General features: G+C 43.4%; 1 protein-coding gene across 1 annotated transcript in view; it reads left to right on the forward strand.

Moving 5' to 3' along the window:
- The first annotated feature begins 379 nt into the window (after positions 1–379).
- LOC139407502 (voltage-dependent calcium channel subunit alpha-2/delta-4-like) overlaps positions 380–24,634 on the forward strand; it is a 73,597-nt gene continuing 49,342 nt past the window's right edge. Inside the window, exons 1-15 of the mRNA XM_071151294.1 lie at positions 380–663; positions 6,393–6,474; positions 7,759–7,875; positions 8,126–8,185; positions 8,385–8,547; positions 8,773–8,904; positions 10,559–10,619; positions 14,543–14,693; positions 14,905–14,979; positions 19,023–19,112; positions 19,227–19,340; positions 19,705–19,917; positions 20,255–20,272; positions 20,564–20,641; positions 22,438–22,593. Coding sequence (XP_071007395.1) covers positions 380–663; positions 6,393–6,474; positions 7,759–7,875; positions 8,126–8,185; positions 8,385–8,547; positions 8,773–8,904; positions 10,559–10,619; positions 14,543–14,693; positions 14,905–14,979; positions 19,023–19,112; positions 19,227–19,340; positions 19,705–19,917; positions 20,255–20,272; positions 20,564–20,641; positions 22,438–22,593 — 1,794 coding nt within the window. The remainder of the gene's footprint in view (positions 664–6,392; positions 6,475–7,758; positions 7,876–8,125; positions 8,186–8,384; positions 8,548–8,772; positions 8,905–10,558; positions 10,620–14,542; positions 14,694–14,904; positions 14,980–19,022; positions 19,113–19,226; positions 19,341–19,704; positions 19,918–20,254; positions 20,273–20,563; positions 20,642–22,437; positions 22,594–24,634) is intronic.

Raw genomic sequence — 24,634 nt, forward strand, 5'->3', positions numbered from 1 at the left:
AGCAGGTTGTGGTGCTTTAGGATTGTAAAGAGGAGAGGTTGACCTGTGGTTTTGAGAGGATGAGAAAATAAGGAGAGAAAGGGTTGGAGGATGACAGGATCCAGACACCGGATATTCACACACACTGAGGAGAAGAGCAGTCTGGGTCACACAGTCAAAAAGAACGTCAGAGTCTTCCACTTTCTTTAGCCGACATGAGGAAACTTAACCCTAACCCTGCAGACTCATTGAGATGTTCCTCAACACTTTCCTGAGGCTTGCTGATCCTGAAGTGTGTTGTTGTTGTTATGTTGTGTGCTGACTGAGATATTGGAGAGGAGCCATAGCCAGCGGAACCGTACGGATATCCTCCTCAGGCGACACAGTGGACCCAGGCAGCATGGGACTACGACCCAGAGCCAGATCAGGTGGAGAAACAAACAGGCTGGGACCCAGAGGAACCCCCACAGGGTTGAGGCTGGGACCCAGAGGAACCCCCACAGGGCTGAGGCTGGGACCCAGAGGAACCCCCACAGGGCTGAGGCTGGGACCCAGAGGAACCCCCACAGGGCTGAGGCTGGGACCCAGAGGAACCCCCACAGGGCTGAGGCTGGGCCTGTGGATCCTGTGTTTCAGCTGGTTCTGCTTCACTGCTCACGCTCAGATGAAGATACCGCCTGAGACGTGAGTAGACCCTTAAAACTTTGTAGTACTGCTCACCTCCAACAGTCTCTCCTTTAACATTTCATATAGCCTACGGATGCTTTGTGTGTCAAATCCAAATAAAATACAATGTTATTTGTCACATCCTTGGTAAACAACAGGTGTAGACTAACAGTGAAATGCTTACTTATAGGCCCTTTCCATCAAAGCAGAGAGAGAGAAATTAGAGAAATAACAAGGAATAAATCCACAATGAGTAATGTTATCTTGGCTTTAGATGCGGGGTACCAGTACCAAGTTCATGTGTAGGGGTATGAGGAAATTGAGGTAGATACGGTGCATTCGGAAAGTATTCAGACCCCTTGCCTTTTTCCACATTTTGTTACGTTACAGCCTTATTCTAAAACGGATGAAATTATCTGGGGTATTGTGTGTAGATTGATGAGGATATTAAATATTTTCATCCATTTTAGAATAAAGGCTGTAACGTGACAAAATGTGGAAAAAGTCAAGGGGTCTGAATCCTTTCTGAAGGCGCTGTATGTACATTAACTTCAACCCTGTAGGTAGGGGCAAAGTGACTAGGCAACAGGATAGAGAGACAATAACCAGTCACAGCAGCATATGTAATGAGTTAAAAGAGTTTGTGCAAAAAAGGTCAATGCAGATAGTTTGCGTAACTATTGGTTAAATATTTAACTGACTATGCAGCAGTCTTATGGCTTGGGGGTAGAAGCTGTTCAGGGTCCAGTTGGTTCCATACTTTGTGCATCAGTATCACTTGCTGTGCGGTAGCAGAGAGAACAGTCTGTGACTTGAGAGGCTGGAGTCTTTGACAATTATTAGTGCCTTCCTCTGACACCGCCTGGTATAGAGATCCTGGATTGCAGGGAGCTGGGTCCCAGTGATGTGCTGGGCCATACGCGTTACCCTCTGTAGCGCCTTGCGGTCGGATGCCGAGCAGTTGCCATACCAGGCGGTGATGCTACCAGGCGGTGATGCAACCAGCCATGCTCTACATGGTGCAGCTGTATAACTTTCTGAGGATCTGAGGGCTCATGCCAAATTTAGAGGCACAAGTGGCACAAGTCTATGCTGAGAAACTCACTCAGCTCAGTGGTATTCTCACCATACTATCTCCTATGTGGTCTGTCGCAATCCTCTAGTTGATGGTGATGGGTCTCCATAGTTTTCTCAGCATCTTGTCACCCTGACTACGGTTCAGCAGCAGTAAAAGAGGATGGATGCAAGTGACTACTGACTTTCTCACTTCTAACAAATGCAAGTGTTGCTCTTGCAAAATGTTTGAGGATACAATGTCTGACAAGTCGAATCAAGCCCAGTTAGAGAAGAGGAGGATTAAACTGTCTGATAAATGGCACATAAGGAGGAGATTGAATCTCTATTCTGATACGTTCTGTCTGATAGACTGCCTGACTGACTGACTGCCTGACTGGCTGGTGCTTGTTGTTTATCTGCAGTCAGCTGCTGTTCGGTGTGTTTTAAGGCCTGATTACACATTGACCCTGATTCCTCTCTCCTCTCCCTCCGCTTCTCTCCCTCTGCTATAATTTAACCCCATCCAACTGTCACCAAAACCACAGCCCTCAAAAAGGTCACATGAGCCTGGGAGATTAATCACGGTTGAGTCCCACACTTTGCCCTCTGCTCTCTGCCCGCCTGGCCCTGTGTCCACACTCATCTCTCATCCCACCACATTAGGGGACAGAGCCAGCGGGCATCCAGGCCAGTCGCACAACATGATTTGATGTGATTGTGACAAAGCCCCTCTTGCTTTCAAAATCCAGATTTTCTCCTCTTGTGGAAATCAGCCACTGTTTTACTCAGCTGGAAGAGAACAAACCTCATCATCAGGTCACTTAGTGTGCTGATGTGATGGAGTGTTTGTCCAGTGGTTCGCTACATTATATTTCCCATGTGGGAATAGTCTAGACTTGTCTTTGTGGTAAAGTGCATCACTATATCCCCTAGGCACAATGGGGAGAGCTGGCTGTTCTGTGCTTGTCTGGGATTCTGTAGCTATTACAGGGCTGGCGCTGGACAAACGGGATATTCTCCTGATCTTACATACATTTACTTGAGTCAGGTCGAAAATCATACTGATTAACCCAAAGCTATCGCGCTCTTCAAAGTTCCCAACAGCAAAATCAAATACAATTTTATTTGTCACATACGCCAAATACAACAGGTGTTGTAGACCTTACCGTGAAATGCTTACAAGCCTTTAACCAACAATGCAGTTTTAAGAAAATAGAGTTAAGAAAATATTTACGAAAATAAACTTAAAAAATAAGATAACTTTACTCATCTTAGTTCCCATCAGGCAACATTTGGCATAGGATGTCATCGTCTTTGGCACTGAGAATCGTGTTTTTTTTGTCTCCCCCCGGAATCCCAGTCAGCAGTGGTCAGTCATTCAGCAGTGGTCAGTCATTCAGCAGTGGTCAATCATTCAGCAGTGGTCAATCATTCAGCAGTGGTCAATCACTCAGCAGTGGTCAGTCATTCAGCGGTGGTCAGTCATTCAGAGGTGGTCAATCATTCAGCAGTGGTCAATCATTCAGAGGTGGTCAGTCATTCAGCAGTGGTCAATCATTCAGCAGTGGTCAGTCATTCAGCAGTGGTCAGTCATTCAGCAGTGGTCAATCATTCAGCAGTGGTCAATCATTCAGCAGTGGTCAATCATTCAGCAGTGGTCAGTCATTCAGCAGTGGTCAGTCATTCAGCAGTGGTCAGTCATTCAGCAGTGGTCAATCATTCAGCAGTGGTCAGTCATTCAGCAGTGGTCAATCACTCAGCAGTGGTCAATCATTCAACAGTGGTCAATCACTCAGCAGTGGTCAATCACTCAGCAGTGGTCAATCACTCAGCAGTGGTCAATCATTCAACAGTGGTCAGTCATTCAGCAGTGGTCAATCATTCAGCAGTGGTCAATCACTCAGCAGTGGTCAATCATTCAGCAGTGGTCAATCATTCAGCAGTGGTCAATCACTCAGCAGCGGTCAATCACTCAGCAGTGGTCAATCACTCAGCAGTGGTCAGTCATTCAGCGGTGGTCAGTCACTCAGCAGTGGTCAGTCATTCAACAGTGGTCAATCATTCAGAGGTGGTCAGTCACTCAGCAGTGGTCAGTCATTCAACAGTGGTCAGTCATTCAGCGGTGGTCAGTCACTCAGCAGTGGTCAGTCATTCAGCAGTGGTCAATCATTCAACAGTGGTCAATCATTCAGCAGTGGTCAATCATTCAGCAGTGGTCAGTCATTCAGCAGGAAGTGGTCCAAATGTAAAAGTGCATACGATCAGTTGACCACTGTTATCTGCAAGACACTGCAGGCGCGCGCTCACACACACACACACATATATATATATATATATATATGTATATATAGTATGTACACGTACACACATACACACATACACACACAGAGGCCCACACAGATGGTCGTGCAGATTGGAGTGTGTAGTCAGAGGAACCTCCTGTGTGTTAACCTGCACCCTGCTGGGTCCATCACCGCCTGAAGCCTCAGAACGACTGTAGTAGTCTGAATGAGCGTTGCTTGATTTGGGACAGAATGTTAACAATATGTTATATCTTTGTTTAAACAAATCTGCTTTGATATTGCTCACACAGCCAGACACACACACAGATGCACACAAACGCACAGTCACTCACACAAATGAATACACTACACTGCTGTGTAACGACAATGTTTTTTTTTATTTTATTTTTTTTAATTTTACCTTTATTTAACCAGGCAAGTCAGTTAAGAACAAATTCTTATTTTCAATGACGGCCTGGGAACAGTGGGTTAACTGCCTGTTCAGGGGCAGAACGACAGATTTGTACCTTGTCAGCTCGGGGGTTTGAACTCGCAACCTTCCGGTTACTAGTCCAACGCTCTAACCACTAGGCTACCCTGCCGCCCCAGGGTAGTGTGTATGTGTCCCGCTGGGACCCTTTAAGCCCATCAGTTGATCCTATATCTGATCCTATATCTGATCCTATATACAGCATTATCCTGAGCTGAGCCATAGTGCCATAATCCTGACTGTGTCTGTTTGGGCTCTATAGCCTGCAGGCTGCACCACCTGCAGCTCCCAGCCCACTTTGTAGTGAGGGAATATGTATCATATGTATATTATATACCATATATACCTCACCTGTAGCCCGTGATAATACTATGCAATTATCCTATTCAAATGTTTATCTGACTCAATTAAGAGAATTCAAATATACAAGCAAGCATTAGGCAATGAGTTGACGCTGACTAGCAAGAATTGGTCTGTGAGTGGAATACTGAAGGCAGATATTTAATAACATTGTAAAATGAATAAAATCAAATACAAGGCATGAAGCTTAAATTACAAAACATTAACAAGCATTACAATGCATTACTCTAGGCATGATCAGAGAGGGAGAAAGAGAGAGAGAGAAGTCCTAGCCCGAAAGGCCATGCTCCAAGAGTCCCTGGGGTGGAGAGAGAGAGAGAAAGACAGACAGTGTAGGTATCTCACCAGCACAGGTCAGGAACAAAGAAGAGAGAGTCATGGAGGGGGTCAGGGAGAGATGGAGGAGAGAGAGAAAGTTAATGATTGATTTTGCAGAGAGATCCTTGATGAAACCTGCTCCAGAGTGCTCAGGACCTCAGACTGGGGCGAAGATTCACCTTCCAACAGGAAAACGACCCTAACCACACAGCCAAGACAAAGCAGGAGTGGCTTCAGGGCTTCTGAGTGTCCTTGAGTGGCCCAGCCAGAGCCTGGACTTCAACCCGATGGAACATCTCTAGAGAGACCTAAAAATAGCTGTGCAGCGACGCTCCCCATCCAACCTGACAGCGCTTGAGAGGATCTGCAGAGGAGAATGGGACAAAGCTTCACACCCAAGAGTCATACCCAAGAAGACTTGAGGCTGTAATCGCTGCCAAAGGTGCTTCCACAAGGCACTGAGTAAAGCGTCTGAATACTTATGTAAATGTGCTATTTCTGTTTTTTTATTTTGTTATACATTTGCAAACATTTCTAAAGATCTGTTTTTGCTTTGTCATTACAGGGTATTGTGTGTAGAATGATGAAGGGAAGAACAATTGATTCAATTTTAGAATAAGGCTGTAACGTAACAAAGTGTGGAAAAAGTCAAGGGGTCTGAATATTTTCAGAATTCAGTTCCATCCTGTTTAATGGAGTGCCGCATTGCATTATGGATTGCACATCATTATTGTAGTAGACTGAGCCCTGTTTAATTTATGAGTGACAGTAATACAATGGCTTCTGTAGCATCCTTCATAAAGGTACATGGTACGATCAGATATTCCTATCTCAGGATGCTACACAACATCCAGACAAAAGAGCAACAAAGAGTTCTAAAGCAATCTCAGATGAGGTTATGAGGAGCAAACCAATAATGTCCCACAGCATTCTATTTCATTTCAGTACAACACCATTTTTCTGTCTGTCTGTTGATATACAGAGAGGTGCCTTAAAATCCCATCATGTGCTTAAAGGACACCTGGAACCATCTACTGTCTATTTGGATTAATAAACAAATTGTTATTACGGTTGTGATATTCATGGACTTTTTTGGCACATGGATCCTGTCTGGGTTTTGAACGTCATGTAGACAGCAATGCCAAAAAATCTTGGTGATTATATTCTGTCATGGACGGGATGATAGATTATATAGTATCCCTCATCACCAATCTCTCTCTCTCGCTCTGTGTCTATTTCAGGGTCCAGTTTTGGGCTAATATCCTTTCAGTGCAACTACGCGAGACTACCACAAGATACTCTGGAGCTAACATTCTACAAAAGGTAAAATATGTGGCTTTTTGTTAGACAAACTACAATCACAATTTGCAACATATTCTTTTCACCAAAAGAAAAACCACTCATTATTTCCCATTTACATCTGAGATGCTCCATAGCGTTACACTGATGACCATCCGCCCCATTCGTTTACTTGTCTCACCACGTGTCTTAACCTCCTGTGGCGCCCCATATTCTCCTCTATCACCACCTGCTACCTGTAATCTCATTATGTCCACCAAGTCAGTGAGTGTGATGTTGGTGCCAGAGCCAGGTGTTCACACTCTATCTAAAGGGCTTCCTCACCCCTTAGGTTGCATTGGTCAGATCAGGTCAGGGAGAGACTTGGCACAGTTAGTGGCCCCGGGCAGCAGACAGAGACACACAGGCCACAGAGCAGCTAGGCTACTAACAGGATCAGGAACACTTTACCACAATGATCATCAGGATGTTATGTCCTGTACTTGTTTCATATAGTAATGTTCCAATCCTGTTTTAAGAATGTTTGTTTGTTTTCTTTGTCTCTACACTAATTATTCCATTACTATGACTACTATTTAATGGTATGCTGATGTAGTCTATGTTACATGTCTACCTCAATATCTGATATTCCTGACATAATGATGATCATTGTGGACTCATCCCACTGGGAAAAACCTGGTTGAATCAACATGGGAAATTCATTGGATTTGCAGAAAGTAATCAACGTGATGACGTGATGGTATTTTGTGTTTTTTGCCACCCAACTTTGAACCTAAATCCAATGTCCTTGTGACATATTTTGTTGATTTCACATTGAATTCACATTAGTTGACAACTCAACCAAATCTAAAAACTAGTCTGTGCCTAGTGTAATTGTGCCTGTGAATTGCCTGAGAAAATCCAGCATGGTTGAACTCTCTCCCCACCAGAGCTATTCACACAAGACTGCTCTATTAACCTCAGTATACACCGTAGGAAGCCTTCAGCCTTCAGTATATGGGTTGCTTGGATTAATTGGGATTAGTGAGTGACTTAATCAAGTAATTAAGACCTAAAATTAAACTAAATCCAGAGGACTCCGCTGGCTTGGTTTGGGCTTATTTACAGGTATCTCAAATGGCTTGAACTAATGGCTCACACTTATCTCAATCAATCAGTTCTAAGAGAAAAAATTATACACGTAGTATGACAATAAAACATTAGCTTTATTTTATTTCCTGTACAAAAATGGAAAGCAGATGATCGAAGGTATTACATTTATCATAGTAGAAGGGTGTTGTTGAATATCTCCTCCCGTGCTCTTTTCAGAAACTCAAAGATGTGGAATCCATTATTAAGATAGTGGACATTGATGGGAGAGATCAAGTGAGGGACTTTGCAGAGGACATGGAGAGAATGCTGGGGTCCAAGATGAAGTCAGTTAAGGTGAGTAGAGGTTAGAGGTCAGAGGTCTCTCTCAGGCCAAGTGTTTTTTTTTCTTACTTTTAACTAAGACAACCTAAAACACATTAGATTACCTTGCGGACCAGGTTTGGCCTTCGGGCCACCAGTTGATGTCGCCTGCTACAGCATACCATCTTTGAGTTACCACCAACAGAACTGTTACCTTGTGTGTTGTGGTTAGGCTGGCGATTTTAGAAACGTCTTTAAATAAATATCTTCATTTTCTCCTTAGAGGTTGGCTGAGTCTGCGGAGGATGCAGATTTGTACCACGACTTCAACAAAACGCTAGAGGTTTGTCATTCTATCTGTCTGTGGGGATATGAGATCTCAGATTTATCAAAGTACTGCTAATATGATTATCACAACCCTTTGCCACAGTACCACAATAGAGAAAATTAAATGCCTAACCATCATGCACATTTTGATGACCACAAAAACCTTCTCCAATGATAGTTGATGAATATGAATCTAACTTTTCCACCTTCTCCAGTTTGACTACTATAACTCCATGCTGGTGAACACAGCAGATGAAGATGGTAACTTCATAGAGCTGGGTGGTGAGTTTCCTCTGGAGAAGAATAAGCATTTCAACAACCTGCCAGTCAACACACTGCAGAGTGACGTACAGGTTCCAACTAACGTCTACAACAAAGGTGTGTGTGATAAAGTTCAAACAATTGTTTTCAGGCCCTTGGGTCCAGATCCTAATTTATCTATGCATGAAATACATATTTTGAATTCAATGAGAGATTAGCATTCCAATTGGGTTAGGTGTGGCTTAGTCATCCTTTAAAGTGAAACAGGTGACAGTTACTATATGTGATGTCACACTTTCCATCCCCCTCATTTGCTGCTCTCTCTTTCTCCTCTGTGTAAAGATGCCTACATCCTCAATGGAATCTACTGGTCGGAGGCTCTGAATGACGTGTTCATGAACAACTTCCAGAAAGACCCCACCCTCACCTGGCAGTACTTTGGCAGCTCCTCGGGATTCTTCAGAATCTACCCTGGTAAAAGACCTGAGGAGACTGGTGGGAAGAGCTATAGAAGGGCAGGCTCATTGTATTGGCTGGAATGGAATAATTGGAACGGTATCAAACATATGAAAGCCACGTTTGACTCCGTTCCGTTCATTCCATTCCAGGCATTACAATGAGCCTGTCCTCCTATAGCTCCTTCCACCAGCCTCCACTGTAAAGGGTGGCATGTAGCCTAGTGGTTAGAGCGTTGGGCCAGTAACCGAAAGGTTATTAGATCAAATCCCTGAGCTGATAAGGAAAAAATCTGTTGTTTTGCCCCTGAACAAGGCAGTTAACTCACTGTTCCTAGGCTGTTATTGTAAGTAAAAATGTGTTCATAACTGACATGCCTAGATAAAAAATAAATAAATAAAAGTACTAAGCAAAGAACTATCATGTTTGGAGCCCTCAGTCAGCTCCATACAACTGATAGCAACACAGAGTAGTGTATTGAAAAGTTTGGTTAATAAGGGATAATCAACGATGGGCTATGCCTTCTCTGGAAGATAATGCATGATGTGGAACGTGTGTTCCACGATTCCTTAGCATCGTGGAACTAACCTTCCACGATTCCTTAGTTTCGTGGAACTAACCTTCCACTGAGTTGCGTTATTTTCCAGAGAATACATAGAGCCCTGAGTTGATTATTCCTTTCATACTATGGCTATAAATGAACATATTTGTTGCTAGAAATGTATTAATTTGCCAGTAGAAATGTGACAAGTTTACTAGCTAGCTAGATAGCTACAGTAGTTGCTATGATAACCAAGAAAACAGACTTGCTAGCTTAGCTAACCAAACCATCATCCTATCTTGCTATTTTGAAAATTAATTCTAATTCAACAATGCCAATAATGTTTTCATTTCGGGTTTTGCTTTCAAAAACAGGACAAACATAGAACATGTAAGAATTAACTTCATAGTCATTCAGTTACACCATGCGTTATAGGGAAATAATGCACACTCTAAAATGCCCTTCAAGCCAATCAAAAATGAGTATTCAACAGTGCTATGATGTAATAGTGTATAAATCCAGAGTATAGCATAACAGAAAATATAGCACAGCAAAACAAAAAGCATACTATCAAAAAGAAACCATAGAATACCATCTGTTTTAAGATGTCAACTGTATTTGTTTTTACTCCCAATTGGTAGTTACAGTTTTGTCCCATCACTGCAACTCCCGTACGGACTCGGGAGAGGCAAAGGTCGAGAACCGTGCATCCTCCAAAACATGACCCTGCCAAGCCGCACTGCTTCTTGACACACTGGTCGATTAACCCAGGAAGCCAGCCGCACCAATGTGTTGGAGGAAACACCATACAACTGGAAACCGTGCCAGCATTCATGTGCCCGGGCTGCCACAGGAGTTGCTAGAGCACGATGGGACAGGGACATCCCAGCCAGCCAAACCCTACCCTAACAACGCTGGGACAATTGTGCACCACCTCATGGGTATCCCGGTCGCGGTCAGGTGCAACACAGCCTGGGATCAAACCTGGGTCTGTAGTGACGCCTCATGCAGTGCCTTAGACCACTATGCCACTCGGGAGGCTGTAAGATGTCGACTTCAGTATAATGTTGTAGGATTTTAATGGATGCCATGCTGTTTACTCACTGTAGTGTGACTGTATTTTTTTTACAGGTATCAAATGGACTCCAGATTCGAATGGTGTGGCTGCGTTTGACTGCAGGAACCGTAACTGGTAAGCTATTTGTAAATCTACTATTAGCCTCTGGGTGGCATCGACCTTGACCAGAGTAAGACACTTCCTGGTATCAATGTGATAAGGGGGGGAGCTAGACACTAAGACATCAATCAATCAATCAAATGTATTTATAAAGCCCTTCTTACATCAGCTGATGTCACAAAGGGCTGTACAGAAACCCAGCCTAAAACCCCAAACAGCAAGCAATGCAGGTGTAGAAGCACGGTGGCTAGGAAAAACTCCCTAGAAAGGCCAGAACCTATGAAGAAACCTAGAGAGGAACCAGGCTATGAGGGGTGGCCAGTCTTCTTCTGGCTGTGCCGGGTGGAGATTATAACAGAACATGACCAAGATGTTCACACATTTTATTTTTATTTTATTTCACCTTTATTTAACCAGGTAGGCTAGTTGAGAACAAGTTCTCATTTACAACTGCGACCTGGCCAAGATAAAGCATAGCAGTGTGAACAGACAACAACACAGAGTTACACATGGAGTAAACAATAAACAAGTCAATAACACAGTAGAAAAAAAAACAGTATATATATATATATATACAGGGATATACACAAATATATACATTGTGTGCAAAAGGCATGAGGAGGTAGGCGAATAATTACAATTTTGCAGATTAACACTGGAGTGATAAATGATCAGATGGTCATGTGCAGGTAGAGCAGAAAAGTAAATAAATAAAAACAGTATGGGGATGAGGTAGGTAAATTGGGTGGGCTATTTACCGATGGACTATGTACAGCTGCAGCGATCGGTTAGCTGCTCAGATAGCAGATGTTTAAAGTTGGTGAGGGAGATAAAAGTCTCCAACTTCAGTGATTTTTGCAATTTGTTCCAGTCACAGGCAGCAGAGAAATGGAAGGAAAGGCGGCCAAATGAGGTGTTGGCTTTAGGGATGATCAGTGAGATACAGCTGCTGGAGCGCGTGCTACGGGTGGGTGTTGCCATTGTGACCAGTGAACTGAGATAAGGCGGAGCTTTACCTAGCATGGACTTGTAGATGACCTGGAGCCAGTGGGTCTGGCGCCGAATATGTAGCGAGGGCCAGCCGACTAGAGCATACAGGTCGCAGTGGTGGGTGGTATAAGGTGCTTTAGTAACAAAACGGATGGCACTGTGATAAACTGCATCCAGTTTGCTGAGTAGAATATTGGAAGCAATTTTGTAGATGACATCGCCGAAGTCGAGGATTGGTAGGATAGTCAGTTTTACTAGGGTAAGTTTGGCGGCGTGAGTGAAGGAGGCTTTGTTGCGGAATAGAAAGTCGACTCTAGATTTGATTTTAGATTGGAGATGTTTGATATGAGTCTGGAAGGAGAGTTTACAGTCTAGCCAGACACCTAGGTACTTATAGATGTCCACATATTCTAGGTCGGAACCATCCAAGGTGGTGATGCTAGTCGGGCGTGCGGGTGCAGGCAGCGAATGGTTGAAAAGCATGCATTTGGTTTTACTAGCGTTTAAGAGCAGTTGGAGGCCACGGAAGGAGTGTTGTATGGCATTGAAGCTCGTTTGAAGGTTAGATAGCACAGTGTCCAAGGAAGGGCCAGAAGTATACAGAATGGTGTCGTCTGCGTAGAGGTGGATCAGGGGATCGCCCGCAGCAAGAGCAACATCATTGATATATACAGAGAAAAGAGTCGGCCCGAGAATTGAACACTGTGGCACCCCATAGAGACTGCCAGAGGACCGGAAAACATGCCCTCTGATTTGACACACTGAACTCTGTCTGCAAAGTAGTTGGTGAACCAGGCAAGGCAGTCATTAGAACAACTGAGGCTACTGAGTCTGCCGATAAGAATATGGTGATTGACAGAGTCGAAAGCCTTGGCCAGGTCGATGAAGAGGGCTGCACAGTACTGTCTTTTATCAATGGCGGTTATGATATCGTTTAGTACCTTGAGCGTGGCTGAGGTGCACCCGTAACCGGCTCGGAAACCAGATTGCACAGCGGAGAAGGTACAGTGGGATTCGAGATGGTCAGTGATCTGTTTGTTGACTTGGCTTTCGAAGACCTTAGATAGGCAGGGCAGGATGGATATAGGTCTGTAACAGTTTGGGTCCAGGGTGTCTCCCCCTTTGAAGAGGGGGATGACTGCGCCAGCTTTCCAATCCTTGGGGATCTCAGACGATATGAAAGAGAGGTTGAACAGGCTGGTAATAGGGGTTGCGACAATGGCGGCGGAAAGTTTCAGAAATAGAGGGTCCAGATTGTCAAGCCCAGCTGATTTGTACGGGTCCAGGTTTTGCAGCTCTTTCAGATCATCTGCTATCTGGATTTGGGTAAAGGAGAAGCTGGGAGGCTTGGGCGAGTAGCTGCGGGAGGGAGGCGGAGCTGTTGGCCGAGGTTGGAGTAGCCAGGAGGAAGGCATGGCCAGCCGTTGCTTGTTGAAGTTTTCGATTATCATGGATCTATCGTGGTGACCGTGTTACCTAGCCTCAGTGCAGTGGGCAGCTGGAAGGAGGTCCTCTTGTTCTCCATGGACTTTACAGTGTCCCAGAACTTTTTGGAGTTAGAGCTACAGGATGCAAATTTCTGCTTGAAAAAGCTGGCCTTTGCTTTCCTGACTGACTGCGTGTATCAATGATCAGCAGGCTCAGATAATAATAATCACAGAGGTTGTAGAGGGTGCAACAGGTCAGCACCTCAGAAGTAAATGTCAGTTGGCTTTTCATAGCCAATCATTCAGAGTATCTCTACCGCACCTGCTGCTCCTGCTGTCTCTAGAGAGTCATTAGGCCAGGTATTCCTGAGAGAGAGCGAGATTAAAGTCATGTGACCTCATATACCTTAAGACTGTATAGGCTTATGTGACATCTATACGCAAGCTTTTATCTATTTTAGTCGTGTCATTTATTTACTTTTTGGCTTTTTAAATTGAACTAAACTTCACTACAGCATTCACCATACTTTACTTTACTTATCCAGTGGTAAGAGAGTGTATAGTGCCATGGATATGTTGCTCTAATGTGGTAGGGCCTGTCCTAGGACTTGGCCATGTATTGCACGACACTTGCACAACATGACACTTGAGCTGGCAGTTTAAAGAATGGGATGGAAACTGTGACCCTGCTCCAACAACAAGTACTATGATATAATTACTGACAACTGAGAGTCAGGACCTTGATTTACTGTTTCATGCAGTCCAGTATGAGTCTCCTATCACTGCTGTTAGGCTGTGGGGTCTCCCTAGGCCAGAGGGAGGATATCCTTCTAACTGGCCAATCAGTAGCATTTCCAGCTTCCAGGAATTCAACAAGCCATGTTGATGAGCTTTAGGTAGTATATGGATGCCCTCCCTATCTCTCCACTCAGTTAGAGAGTATCCTGGGACCTGGGCTGCCCCTGACTTTCAGATTAGTGGCAAGGATAGCACCCAAGGCTCTGAACACAGAAACACAGGGAGACACAGACAGACAGGCCAGGACAGTCTGATCTGATCCCCTAGAAATACTTTAAGCTGCTCCTTAAGTGGTTTTAACCAACAGCTCAATACCCAGGTCAGTGGGGTTCACATGGATGACATATGTCCCTATTTATAAACATGTAGATATGAAAAATACCAAAAAGGTGTGTGTGTGCGCGCATTTTCATCTGTCATGTTTTGAAACTAAGTTGATAGGGAGGGGCAGTGTGGTTTTGATGTTATACAGTGCCATATGCTGTAGGCCTACACCGCTTTTTTCAATTGAATGTGGATCGTTATGTCAAGGGGTTGTGAATTATATGGGGAACGTTTTTTCATGAAGCAGCATGAGAAAGTGAGAGAACCGTTGACTGGGGCCTCCATCCTATGGTCCTGCGGTGCCCCGTGCTCTACTCTCTGGACCACACAAGCCTCAAGTACAGTAGAGGTAGAGAATCCTCACATAGGGTTACATCTCTCTCTACCCCTGTCCCCCAGGTATATCCAGGCCGCCACCTCACCAAAGGACATTATTATCGTGGTGGACATCAGTGGCAGTATGAAGGGTCTGAAGATGACCATCGCCAAGCACACCATCAACACCATCCTGGACACACTGGGGGAGAACGACTTTGTCAACGTCATCGCTGTGAGTCAACCCTCCTCCTGCCACTAAGCACCAACGGAACAAGAAATCTCAGGGTCTTGTAATTTCCATGTGTTGAAATGTGGTGTTCAGTTGACTAAGCCATTCCCATTACATTATCACACCTTCACAGTTACACCACTACACTGTTACATCACAACAGTGTCACACTGTTGACAGGACTACAGCCCTGCCTTGTCTTTTCTCCCCACAGTACACTGACTACGTGCGCTACGTAGAGCCATGCTTCAAAGGCACCCTGGTGCAGGCTGACTTGGACAACCGCGAGGTAAGTCCATTATCTTCTTCAGGTCATCTGTGGCCGCTAAGCCACAGAGCTCTTACCTCTCAGCAGGGCTCTAGCAACTCAAAGTGTTCTGTTATGACATTACACCGCTATGGAGGTGGAGAGTGAAGGGCCACCTTGACTGTCAGTCATGCTGCTAAGCTAGGTGCGGAGAAGTTGGCTCCACCTGTTGGCCTAGTTCCTACTTCATGTATTGGCCCAGTGTGGATCAGAGAGCAGGCCAGGTCAGCCGTCATTCACAACCATCAGCCTACTGTGGAGAGGGACTGTAATGGAGTGTGACTGACAGGGCTGGAATAATTTTAAAATATGTATACTGTAATATGTAGAACACAAATTTACATATATGATATTTTACCTTTATTTAATAACTAGGCAAGTCAGTTAAGAACAAACTCTTATTTTCAATGACGGCCTAGGAACAGTAGGTTAACTGTCTTGTTCAGGGGCAGAATGACAGATATTTTTTTTTACCTTGTCAGCTCCGGGATTCTACCTTGCAACCTTTCGGTTAATAGTCCAACATTCTAACCACTAGGCTACCTGCCTCCACAATATAGAAAAGTAATGTATGCAAAAATTGTATTGATAAGTAAATCAATGTGATTTTAGCGCGCAAAATGTGTACGTAGACTACATGTATGTTTGTCAGGCAGTGCAATGTGTGAGAGATAACATCCTGAATACCAGGGCGTGTCAGGTAGTGCAATGTGTGAGAGATAACATCCTGAATACCAGGGCGTGTCTGGTAGTGCAATGTGTGAGAGATAACATCCTGAAAACCAGGGAGTGTCAGGTAGTGCAATGTGTGAGAGATAACATCCTGAAAACCAGGGCTTGTCAAGCAGTGTAATGTGTGAGAGATAACATCCTGAAAACCAGGGAGTGTCAGGTAGTGCAATGAGTGAGAGATAACATCCTGAAAACCAGGGAGTGTCAGGTAGTGCAATGTGTGAGAGATAACATCCTGAAAACCAGGGCTTGTCAAGCAGTGTAATGTGTGAGAGATAACATCCTGAAAACCAGGGCGTGTCAGGTAGTGCAATGAGCGAGAGATAACATCCTGAAAACCAGGGCTTGTCAGGCATTGCAATGTGTGAGAGATAACATCCTGAAAACCAGGGCTTGTCAAGCAGTGCAATGTGTGAGAGATAACATCCTGAAAACCAGGGCGTGTCAGGTAGTGCAATGAGCGAGAGATAACATCCTGAAAACCAGGGCTTGTCAAGCAGTGCAATGTGTGAGAGAGAACATCCTTAAAACCAAGCAGTGCAATGTGCGAGAGATAACATCTTGAAAACCAGGGCTTGGGACCTTATAATTTTCCAATCATTTAATTCTGAAAAAGTTTAGCTTGTTACGTTCCACTGTTCCAAACAAGGAAAATAAAGTTCTGAACTGGTTCGATACCAAAAAAAATGGTTTATGTCAAACCTTGAAATTCTAAATTAATTTACCAATCAGTGTGGGTTGAGCAGCTTGCTATGGAGCGGGCAAGCTAGTTACATGCCTTAGACAGACAAGTGTAAGGCGCAAGGTGCAATAGAAAATGTGCGGGTGGGGAGAGAGTGTTGAAATGCTGGGCATCTTGTTGTTATGACCTGCCTTGTCTGAATTAGGCCCACATAATTATACCGACAGAGGGGAGAGAGTGTTGAAATGCTGGGCATCTTGTTGTTATGACCTGCCTTGTTCTGAGGCCTACATAATTATACCCTCAGAGGTGCGGCTTCTATGAAGGAACTTTGAATGTCTTTGAACTTCAGACAGTGAAATGTGATAACTGTAGTATCCTTAACTACACTCTTAGAAAAAAATCTGCTCTCTTGAACCTGAAAGGGTTCATTGGCTGTCCCCATAGGAGAACCCTTTGAAGAACCCTTTTTGGTTCCAGGTAGAACCCTTTTGGTTCCAGGTTTAACACTTTTGGGTTCCAAGTAGAACCCTTTCCACAGAGGGCTCTGCATGGAACCAAAAAGGGTTCTCCTATGGCAACAACTGAAGAACCCTTTTGGAACCCTTTTTTCTAGCATTGAAAAACACTCTCTCCCTGATTTCTGAATCACGCGTGTAACTTCAGTAGCTACAGTAGACTATGCTTCGGGGGGAGGGGCAGATACCCTACACATGCACACACACTGGCAAAGATTTTCAGCTGTCAGACAGACACTGGATTAGGTTTCTGAGTGAGGGCTTTGCATTCACGCTTTGTTGCATTTCCAAAACATAAATGAACGTTATTAATCGGTTTCCATGCTTTTAAAATAACGGTTTTGATCTGGAACAGTATAGATCACTTTTGTTCTGATTCTGTTCCTCAAAAATGTGCAATGTTTTAGGTTCTGTTCCTTGAACCGGTTCCAACCCCTGCTGAAAAAAGTGATGTTATATCAGTAAATGAATCACTCTCTGTCCATATACTGTACCATAGCAGTAATCAGTCAACTAACTGATGGCTGGGCAGGCAGACTGACTGGCAGGCAGGTTGGTGGGCAGACAGACAGACAGAGGGAGGGAGGGAGGGAGGGAGGGAGGGAGGGAGGGAGGGAGGGAGGGAGGCTCACAGACACAGGCAAAGAGGCAAGCATACTGGCCGATAAACCTTGCACTGGGTGATTTATGAGCAGAGCTACTAAACTACCTGTTTGGTTTTATCCACCTGGCATCTGCTCCTACAGTATATCCTACAACCAGATCCTCTCACAAACATTCTGTATGCCTCTGGCATCATGATAGGTATAACCTCAGGAATAAGGTTCACACTCTGGTTACTCTTAGGACCTAGATTACTCTCTTTTGTTAAGGTAATTAATGCCTGTGTAGTTGCCAGGTGTGTTAAGTAAACAAACTTGGAACATTACACACTTGTTTTGCATTATAGTTTTCAATCAATCAAATACCATTGGAATAGTGTGTTTAATACAATTGTCACAAGGAGCTTTATAGCCAGCAACCAGGTCAGTGGCCATGAAAACTCTCTTGGTATTCAGTCAACTGGACTGGTGTATTAGACCTTACACTGTCATGTCCTGTGCTAGGCTGTGCTGTGCTGCATTTCTGTACTTAAAAAAAAAATCACCTTTATTTAACCAGGTAGGCCAGTTGAGAACAAGTTCTCATTTACAACTGTGACCTGGCCAAGATAAAGCAAAGTAGTGCGACAAAAACAACAACACAGAGTTACACATAAACAAACGTAAAGTCAATAACACAATAGAAAAATCTATTTATAGTGTGTGCAAATGTAGAAGAGTAGGGAGGTAAGGCAATAAATAGACCATAGAGGCAAAATAATTACAATTTAGCATTAACCTGGAGTGATAGATGTGCAGATGAGGATGTGCAAGTAGAGATACTGGGGTGCAAAAGAGCAAGAGGGTGATCACATTGTTTTCTCACCGTAAAAAAACCTCTCCCTCAATTCAATTCAATGTTCAATTTAAGGGTTTATTGGCATGGGAAACATATGTTTACATTGCCAAAGCAAGTGAAATAGATAATAAACAAAAGTTAAATAAACAATTTAAAATGTACAGTAAATATTACACTCACAAAAGTTCAAAAAGAATAAAGACAAATGTCATATTATGTGCAAATAGTTAAAGTAAAAAAGGGAAAATAAATAAACATAAATATGGGTTGTATTTACAATGGTGTTTGTTCTTCACTGGTTGCCTTTTTCCCTTCGCTCTCCCTCCCTCTCTCCCTCTCTCTCCCTCTCTCCCTCTCTCTCTCTCTCTCCCTCTCTCTCTCTCTCTCTCTCTCCCTCTCTCTCTCTCTCTCTCTCTCTCTCTCTCTCTCTCTCTCTCTCTCTCTCTCTCCCTCTCTCTCTCCCTCTCTCTCTCTCCCTCTCTCTCTCTCTCTCCCTCTCTCTCCCTCTCTCTCTCCCCCTCTCTCTCTCCCCTCTCTCTCTCTCTCTCTCTCTCTCTCTCTCTCTCTCTCTCTCTCTCTCTCTCTCTCTCTCTCTCTCCCTCTCTCTCTCTCTCTCTCTCTCTCTGTCTCTCTCTCTCTCTCTCTCTCTCTAGCATTTTAAGGTGCTAGTGGATGAGCTTCACGTGAAAGGAGAGGGAAAAGTTGCAAAGGCCATGAAAGAATCCTTCAAAATCCTGAATGAGGTTTGCTTCCAACACACACACACACACACACACACACACACACACACACGTATACTTCCACACACTTGCTGTTGGCCCAGTCTCAGTTCTTCACTGTGTGGTGCTTCCTCCCAGGCTGCGACCAAGGGCCAGGGCAGCCTGTGTAACCAGGCCATCATGCTGATCACAGATGGAGCCATGGAGGATTTCAAAGACGTGTTTGAAGAGTTCAACTGGCCTGATCGCAGGGTACTGTAGGGTATATCCAATATTTTCTCCATGTGAATAACTACATACACACTTGACCTACAGTAATACATATTTACGGTACATTAAAATAAAATGTAATAAAATTGAATTGGTCCCATACACATATTTAGCAGATGTTATTGCCAGTGCAGCGAAATGCTTGTGTTCCTCGCTCCAACAGTACAGTAGTATCTGACAATACACGTAAATTCTTCTGTTATTCTATTTTCTATTCCCCTACTTCCCCTGAACAGCAAGGTGTTTTGAGGACATCACTTTAACAGCCTTATCAGTTTAATATGTTCAGTATTTACTTAATGAACTGACTGAATTGGATATCAGTCTCCTATACGGTCTCTTTCAGGTGCGCCTCTTCACTTACCTTATTGGCAGAGAGATGACCTTTGCGGACAACACCAAGTGGATCGCCTGCAACAACAAGGGTTACTACACACACATCTCCACTCTGGCTGACGTGCAGGAGAATGTCATGGAGTACCTTCACGTCCTGAGCCGACCAATGGTCATCAATCACAATCATGACATCATCTGGACCGAGGCTTACATGGACACTGTGGTGAGTACAGCAGCTATAATTACCCAGTGGGCTTTGCCGAATAACTGCAGTACATTCTGCCTTTTCTTCCAGGATCCAAATCTCCACTTTCTTTGGCTTCAAAGGCAACGTGTTGTTGTTGCATTTAACCACGTTTGTCACCTCACACTGCCCTGTTTGAAAGTCAACTATCTACTGTAGTATCACGGTGTGCTGTCAGTTACATTAGTTCATTCATTCTGTCTGTCTGTGTAGTTTATGACTCCTCCCTGCATTTGTCTTTTGTCCTGCTACTGTGCTCATTCTCTCATCTCACCTCACCTCTATCACCGGACCTGACCCTCACTCACTCTGACAGCTACCCAATACGAAGGAGGTAAAAAGAGACTGTGGGAAATACATCTTGTCTGATAGGGAAGCCCTTTTAGTGTAGTCCTCTTCTGTTTAGGCCTTGTGGTAATAGTGAACGCTGTCTCCCAAGCTTTCGATTGGCTATCACCAGTTGCAGTTGTATGGCACCCTCTAGCGTAACAAGTCTTAATTGCAGGTATAGAAGTTAACAAGTAGGAGTAGTACCAGAACCAACAGCGTTTTGATTTGGTTTAGGATAAACAAAACGTTATTTCTGATGCATAAATATGTACTAATGCTGCAATTATTCCTCCAGCTCTTCGCCACAAAGGCTCAAAGTTTACTTCTCATGACCACAGTGGCAATGCCTGTCTTCAGCAAGAAGAAAGAGACGGTCAGTTTGTTAGATTTAAATGTATATTTAACATAGGAATGGTGGTAATCAAAGTAATAACAGTTAGAAGTTGTAATTGTAGTTGTCCCTCTGAGGCACCAGACTATTCTTCCCCAATAGCCTGTTACAACTGTAGTAATCTAGAGCTATAAAAGGTATGTGAGGTACAGTCCCAGTCAAAGGTATGGACACACCTACTCATTCAGGGTTTTCTTTATTTTTTCTATTTTCTACATTGTATAATAGTAGTGAAGACATCAAAACTATGAAATAACACATATGGAATCATGTAGTAACCAAAAAAGTGTTTAACAAATCAAAATATATGATATATTTCAGATTCTTCAAAGTAGCCACAGATTTCCACCAGTCTTATGTCCATTTCTAGTGTTTCTTGGCCCAAGCAAGTCTCTTCTTCTTATTGGTGTCCTTTAGTAGTGGTTTCTTTGCAGGAATTTGACCATGAAGGCCTGATTCACACAGTCTCCTCTGAACAGTTGATGTCGAGATGTGTCTGTTACTTGTGAAGCATTTATTTGGGCTGCAATTTCTGAGGCTGGTAACTCTAATGAACTTAACCTCTGCAGCAGAGGTAACTCTGGGTCTTCCTTTCCTGTGGCGGTCCTCATGAGAGCCAGTTTCATCATAACGCTTGATGGTTTTTGCGACTGCACTTGAAGAAACTTTCAAAGTTCTGGAAATGTTCCTCATTGACTCACCTTCATGTCTTAAAGTAATGGACTGTCGTTTCTCTTTGCTTATTTGAGCTGTTCTTGCAATAATATGAACTTGGTATTTTACCAAATAGAGCTTTGCACACTCTTGGCATTCTCTAAACCAGCTTCATGAGGTAGTCACCAGGAATGCATTTCAATTAAATTGTATTTTTATTTAACTTTTAACTAGGCAAGCCAGTTGAGAACAAATTCAATTAACAGGTATGTCTTGTTAAAAGTTAATTTGTGGAATTCCTTTCTTTCTTAATGTGTTTGAGCCCTTCAGTTGTGTAGTAACAAGGTAGTGGTGGTGTACAGAAGATAGCCCTATTTGGTAAAATACCAAGTCCATATTATTGTAAGAACAGATCAAATAAGCAAAGAGAAACGACAGTCCATTACTTTAAGACATGAAGGTGAGTCAATGCGGAACATTTCCAGAACTTTGAAAGTTTCTTCAAGTGCAGTCGCAAAAACCATCAAGCGTTATGATGAAACTGGCTCTCATGAGGACCGCCACAGGAAAGGAAGACCCAGAGTTACCTCTGCTGCAGAGGTTAAGTTCATTAGAGTTACCAGCCTCAGAAATTGCAGCCCAAATAAATGCTTCACAAGTAACAGACACATCTCGACATCAACTGTTCAGAGGAGACTGTGTGAATCAGGCCTTCATGGTCAAATTCCTGCAAAGAAACCACTACTAAAGGACACCAATAAGAAGAAGAGACTTGCTTGGGCCAAGAAACACTAGAAATGGACATTAGACCAGTGGAAATCTGTGGCTACTTTGAAGAATCTGAAATATATCATATTTTTTGATTAGTTAAACACTTTTTTGGTTACTACATGATTCCATGTGTGTTATTTCATCGTTTTGATGTCTTCCCTATTGTTCTACAATGTAAAAATAAAGAAAAACCCTTGCATGAGTATGTATCCATACTTTTGACTGGTGCTTTATATTTGAACCTGGTCAAGCAGTTCACTGTGTGCACAGTGCATCTGTGTTGCAGTGACATGTTACTGTAGTTGTTGTGCCATTAGAAGTCTTATAAACCCTCCTCTCCCCTTCTCCTCCAGCTGAGCCATGGGATCCTGCTGGGGGTGGTGGGTTCTGACATCCCCCTGTTGGAGGTAATGAAGCTGGCTCCCAGATATAGGCTGGGTCCCCATGGTTACGCTTTCCTCATCACCAACAATGGGTACATCCTGGCACACCCTGACCTACGACCTCTGGTGAGTCCAACCGCTGTAGAGCTTACGCTTGCTTCCGACTATAGTATCTAGTAGGGTTGCATTATTCCGGGAACTTTCAATAAATTCTGTGGTTTTCCCGAAATCCCAGTTGGTGGATTCCCGGAATCTGGAGGGAATAAGCAGGAATTCCGTAATCCTCCAACCAGGATTTATGGAAAACTAGGGAATTTATTGAAAGTTCCCAAAATGTTGCAACCCTCGTCACTACTAATACTACTACAGTCCCTATTTATAATACTATAGTTAAGACTGCAGTCACCAGTACTACTACCACAGTAAAAACTAATACTAATACTACTACTACTCTGACCTGGTTTCATATACTTTTAGTGTTTATTTTAGGCTGCCTGGACAATTCATTCAACTAATAAACAATAATTATCACACTTCTACACTGTTGCTTTATTTCCATTTTTATTTATAGAGTAAATAATATAGATTTGATGTTGTAGAATTCTGAGACAAAAACAGAAAATACAAAAACAGTAGAATAAGATCAATCACAACGAGACATTTCACTGAGCAGTGTAAGGCGAGAGAAGCAACTCTGCAACATCCTAAAACATATAGGGATCAGACGCAATCACTTGAACACACACTTCAAACATGTAACCTTATTAGAAGCACGTATAGGATGTTTGTCACACAATATATCCAGTGGACTGTAGCACTCACATGAACACTTATACCTGTAATAAGTTAAGGACAGTTGAGGACTTGTGAGGCATCTGTTTCTCAAACTAGACATTCTAATGCACTTGTCCTCTTGCTCAGTTGTGCACTGGGGCCTCCCTCTCCTCTTTCTATTCTGGTTAGAGCCGGTTTGCGCTGTTCTTTGAAGGGAGTAGTACACAGCATTGTACGAGATCTTCAGTTTCTTGGCAATTTCTCGCATGGACTAGCCTGATGAGTTTCAGAAGAAAGTGCTTTGTTTCTGGTCATTTTGAGCCTGTAATCGAACCCACAAATGCTGATGCTCCAGATACTCAACTAGTCTAAAGAAGGACAGATTTATTGCTTCTTTAGTCAGAACAACAGTTTTCAGCTGTGATAACATAATTGCAAAAGGGTTTTCTAATGATCAATTAGCCTTTTTAAAAATGTTAAACTTGGATTTGTTAACACAACGTGCCATTGGAACACAGGAGTGATGGTTGCTGATAATGGGCCTCTGTACGCCTATGTAGATATTCCATTAAAATCAGCCACTTCCAGCTACAATAGTCATTTACAACATTCACAATGTCTATACTGTATTTCTGATCAATTTCATGTTATTTTAATGGACAAAAAATTTGCTTTTCTTTCAAAATCAAGGACTTTTCTAAGTGACCCTAAACTTTTGAATGGTAGTGTATACACCCACAATTCTATGTTTACAGAGTACCTAGGTGTCTGGCTAGACTCTAAACTCTCCTTCCAGACCCATATCAAACATCTCCAATCGAAAATCAAATCAAGAGTCGGCTTTCTATTCCGCAACAAAGCCTCCTTCACTCACGCCGCAAAACTTACCCTAGTAAAACTGACTATCCTACCGATCCTCGACTTCGGCGATGTCATCTACAAAATTGCTTCCAACACTCTACTCAGCAAACTGGATGCAGTTTATCACAGTGCCATCCGTTTTGTCACTAAAGCACCTTATACCACCCACCACTGCGACTTGTATGCTCTAGTCGGCTGGCCCTCGCTACATATTCGTCGCCAGACCCACTGGCTCCAGGTCATCTACAAGTCCATGCTAGGTAAAGCTCCGCCTTATCTCAGCTCACTGGTTACGATGGCAACACCCATCCGTAGCACGCGCTCCAGCAGGTTTATCTCACTGATCATCCCTAAAGCCAACACCTCATTTGGCCGCCTTTCGTTCCAGTTCTCTGCTGCCTGTGACTGGAACGAATTGCAAAAATCGCTGAAGTTGGAGACTTTTATCTCCCTCACCAACTTCAAACATCTGCTATCTGAGCAGCTAACCGATCGCTGCAGGTGTACATAGTCTATTGGTAAATAGCCCACC

Source organism: Oncorhynchus clarkii, chromosome 4 (genome assembly GCF_045791955.1).
Source record: "Oncorhynchus clarkii lewisi isolate Uvic-CL-2024 chromosome 4, UVic_Ocla_1.0, whole genome shotgun sequence".
NCBI classification, from domain to species: Eukaryota; Metazoa; Chordata; class Actinopteri; order Salmoniformes; family Salmonidae; genus Oncorhynchus; species Oncorhynchus clarkii.